We start from the raw sequence: 4,445 nt of genomic DNA on the forward strand, positions 1-4,445 counted from the left end.
AAACATGCAACTGCACACAGCCTCCAACTTGTACTGGTCTGACTGCTGGAACGTCACTGGTGTGTGACTGATACTTATCACTCAAAAAAACTGAGAGTTAAGCAGTCAGTTATTCAGGAATATAACCTAAAGACTCAGGACATGAATCTTTTTAAGAAGACCTTCTCATGGTCATCCTCTGCATCTTCCAATGCAGGCAGTGCAAACTTATGCCAAAGCAACAAGGCTGCCATACCCAGAGTTCTCCAGAGAGAGCATCTTACAGTCATATGTCTCCAAAGCACCAGAATCGGCTTGACATGCAGCAGACCTCATGCTTCTCATCCACTGTTTCCCAGGCTCCCTTTTGCTGGCTCTAGAACTCCCAAGAGTCCATCCACCGGAGCCCTGCCATGGGACTGCTAGGGTCAGAGGCCATGGGTCCTATCATCCCATAAGATAGAGGATGGAAGAGGTAGAAGCTGTGGAAAGAAACCAAATGCCCATCAGGGAACGCACAGTTTTCTGTCTTAAGAACATTGCAGTAGATTAATCCATACAGATGTCCTCTGGGACTTTTGATTTTGGGCTGCTCTAAGCTCCACTGGGGACCTTCTCATCTCTGCTGAACACAATATATCCATAGTACACAATTTTATCACAGGTGGTATTTTCTCTTAGAAAGCAACAGCTTTGGAGAAAAGTCAGCTGAGAAAACCTACAGCAAGGAAAAATTTGCCTGTATTTGAGAGACGTGGCACCATCTGACATGGGGACGAGAATCAGAAACCAGTGAGCTGTGGGTTTGGAGAACAGAGTGCTCACTGAGTGCTGGGATAAAAGCAAGATTCCCTGCAATAGAAAAATGTTTTATAACACATTGCTGGGATACAGATGCTGAATCTAATCAAATTTAAGGGTTTAGGATTGGGTTTGATGATGTCTCACAAGTTCAGCAGAGAAGAGAGGCAGAGACAAAGAGTAAGGATAGGAAACAGGCACTAGGTTTCCATTGAGATAGTGACTGTCATACATTCAGGAAAAGTTCAGCTTTCAGCACTCACCTGTACATGATGAGCAGAACCAGTGCCAGGAACCCCCCTCCATATACTCTTCTAGCTGTAGTGCTGGGTGACAAGAACCCAGTGCAGAACTTCAGTAGTGTGTCCCAGGTGACTCCTAGGAGAAGGAAGAGGCTGAAGTCAGGAGCAATGCAGAGGTCAAAGAACAGCTGCTACGTTCTGCCACAGACCAAGCTGACAAAGCTCCGTTAACACCAGAAAACCTTGTCAATTTTTAAATTCATTTACCTTGGTAACCTTCAGAACTACAGGGGTTGTTTTGTACTGGCAGAAGGTTCTTTTTTCCTGCCTTTCCATTTGAATAATGCATCAGAGATCTGGGCACCAACATGCTAAGTTGGTGCAAAATCACAGGAAAATCTTACAAGGCTGAACAGACATGACAGAAAAATGAGGGCAGCAAACAAAGGGAAGTAACTTGTATAAAAGCACACATAAGAACAGTGACACAGCAGAGAACAGGAATCAAGTCTCTCAATTTAAATGCCCTGAGCACTAGACATGACTGCCTCTTCAGGGTGGTAACAAAAAAAAAAAAAAAGAACAATTTGGCACTGCAAGTTGCTTTGTGAAAAACATTTTGAATTAGTCAATGTTTTCAAGCACTTTGCACAGTAAGCAGAAAACCTGTTAAAAAAAAATACTGCTTAGTCTGAAAGCATTCAATTTAACAGAATTGTCTTCTCCAGACTCTAGTATTTACCTGTCAACATGCTGGAAAAAAGCATGGCAGGAAAGTAGTGGTGAAAGTAGAGAACTCGGCCCATCATAAAAAAAGGGAGATAATGAAGGAGCCAGCCCAGGGCGATCTGTCCTCCACCACGTAGCACAACTCTCGACAGTTCTGGAATACAAATTAACAGACTTCAGCAGAGAAAAACCAAACTGCATTTCCTATTTGCAAGCCTTAGCACAGCAAGTCAACTCAACAGGAATGATCTTTGCAGGAAGTCATGTACTGGTCTGAAATTGCTCCAAGACTCTGCAACAACCTAGCTGCATTCTTTATAAACATACAAACACTTTTCAGGAGAACAGTTATCAGAAAACACATACAAAGGCGTAAGTCTCAAGGGACTGGCAGGAGGCTGACCATACTCTACGTTAAGACCGAGCTTGCAGTTTCTCAGGACACATATCAGACTAATTATGTCATCCCAGATTCTGATGTTTTTCAGTCTCTCTGCAATGATACTACAAGCCAGCAAGACAACCACTTTGCCAGCCCTTCCTGGAAAGAAATGCTGCCTCACTTTCAGAGCCTGGGGAAGGGACTGAGAGCTCTGGTGCCTGCATGCAGCTCAGCCAATAACTTACTGCATAACTGAACAGTTTCACATCACATTTTAGAATTCACTACCCACAAAGAGATCTACAAAATGAAGCAGCCATTGATGTAAACTGGAATAGACAAAAGTATGATTTATTAGGGTTTGTGAAAAGCTCTACAACCTTGGCACTGAACTTAACAAAGGATCACTGCATCTCTTGCATCTGTCATTTGCTTTTCATAAACATCAGGAAACATTTCTCATTTCAAAACATCATGCATACCACAGTAGTACAGAGCACAGGTAGGGCCTGAGAGCAGGGCATTGATCCAACTGGTCTGTCTCCCATATAGTCAATACAGGTAGCTCCTTGCAGTATTTTCTGAAGGTCTGTCCTGTTCACTATTAAACTACTTGAGACATGAAGCTCCCACTCTTTTCCTTGTGGATACTGCTCAATAACCTAAGCTCAGTGGTTTCCCACCCTTGGCACACAAAGTCCTGCTATTCACACACTTTTAAGGTGCCTGTAAAAGGCACTTGTGAAAAGGAAGCCCATTATCAGTAACAGATGTGGGGTAAGTATATCTACTAGAAAAAAAGACATCTTGGAAGCCTCTAAAGCAGAACAGGTTAAAAACCATGGGACCAGCAGATCTCTTGATCAGGAAAGTTTCCCTGACATACATTTTATCTCCTTGTTCTACTGATAAGTCCAGATCAAATACAGTCTTTCCAACAGATACGCATCTCGTCATTTCTGAGCTGCAGTAATCAATGCAACTGACAGCAATTGTGGCCAACATCTTGACTCTTGAGCAGTTCATAAGCAACTCCCATGCTAGGAGGCTGGGTGATCACTTGCAGAGCAGAGCTGGCATATGAGCTGCTGACTAATCCAAGCCCTTGTCTCCTGCAAGAAAACAAGGCAGCAAAAGCGCACTGAGACTCCTATCTTTGGATCACCTTAAGATGCCAGCTTATACCCAGTCCAGCTTTGTACTCTCCAGCAAAGGAGTGGTAAGTCTTTCGAGGAGCCACTGATCACACCTCCTGCCTGTGAGTCACTTTCAGAGCTCTGTGGCTAAGTAGGTGTCTTGGGGCCCTTGCTGACTTGAGGATTTCTGATCAAGTCCTACAAGCTTAGGAAATCTGGCAAATCATCAGGAGTGGTCTGCCATGCAAAAAGTGAGATTTATTCATCAGAGTGACTATTTCTAGTATGGAACCCTTTGTTAACAGTCACATTGTTCAGTGCTACACTTTCAAAGCACTATATAGCTTAGTGTTTTGTACATACAACTGCCCTGAGTGTATTTTATTCAACCCCCAGGGTTTTAATACAATATTAAAAAAAGATTTTTTTAATACAGGAGTACCAAGATGTGCTTTCCTGTATCAGGAAACCAGGATGTTATAATAGGGATTCTATAGTGCGGGAGGGATAGGAAGACTGACCTCACCTTTGAGTTCAGATGTCAGCTGGACACCTCTCTTCAGGGTCACTGCAGTGGAAACTGCTATCAGAAGATACAACCCAATAGTGACCAGATTTAGCCACCAAATCACCTACACAGGGAAAAAAAGAAAGATTCGTAGCTTTAGGCTGGAGACAAGAATGCACATCTGAGAGGAAATTAAAAGCTACATGCAAGCATAAGAGTACAGCAAAGAGAGACAGTCCAAAAGAAGGAGAAGAAAGAGAATCATTGCCACTGGCAGAAGCAAGAATAAGCTAAAATTTGCTAAAGGCATTGTCTTGAAACCTCCCACTCCAACTTACCGGGTTTCCCAGCAAGTAAACCCGATAATCAGTCTCATTGACACCAGAAAATCGCAGGCCCTGAGGAAACAGACCACAAGGGAGTAAAAGGGGTTTGCATCAGTCCAGCTTGTATTTTGCACAGTGTCAAAGGGAGAAAAATTCCCATCCATGCAGCTCAGGTGCTACATATAAAGCTGACATCATCAAGAGATGCTATGCTTCAAGAAGCACAGCAAAAGCACTTGAAAACAGAAAGGAAGGTGGATTGACCAATATACCTGGTAGTTGATGGGCCAGTGCCAAGGTTTGGATGTAACTTCATTGTCCTTTGGTTTGAGGCCACTGTTT

At 43.2% G+C, this 4,445-nt stretch overlaps 1 protein-coding gene across 1 annotated transcript in view; it reads right to left on the minus strand.

The window, feature by feature from the left end:
• Positions 1-355: 355 nt before the first annotated feature.
• The window catches only part of LOC104524852 (protein O-mannosyl-transferase 2-like), a gene marked incomplete at its 5' end in the record, with an annotated part of 9,121 nt that continues 5,031 nt past the window's right edge, over positions 356-4,445 (minus strand). Inside the window, 6 exons of the mRNA XM_010167848.1 lie at positions 356-461; positions 1,044-1,158; positions 1,765-1,905; positions 3,796-3,901; positions 4,116-4,175; positions 4,376-4,439. Of these exons, the coding sequence (XP_010166150.1) occupies positions 356-461; positions 1,044-1,158; positions 1,765-1,905; positions 3,796-3,901; positions 4,116-4,175; positions 4,376-4,439 (592 nt within the window). The remainder of the gene's footprint in view (positions 462-1,043; positions 1,159-1,764; positions 1,906-3,795; positions 3,902-4,115; positions 4,176-4,375; positions 4,440-4,445) is intronic.

This window comes from Antrostomus carolinensis, unplaced genomic scaffold, assembly GCF_000700745.2.
Source record: "Antrostomus carolinensis isolate BGI_N321 unplaced genomic scaffold, ASM70074v2 scaffold42595, whole genome shotgun sequence".
NCBI lineage: Eukaryota > Metazoa > Chordata > Aves > Caprimulgiformes > Caprimulgidae > Antrostomus > Antrostomus carolinensis.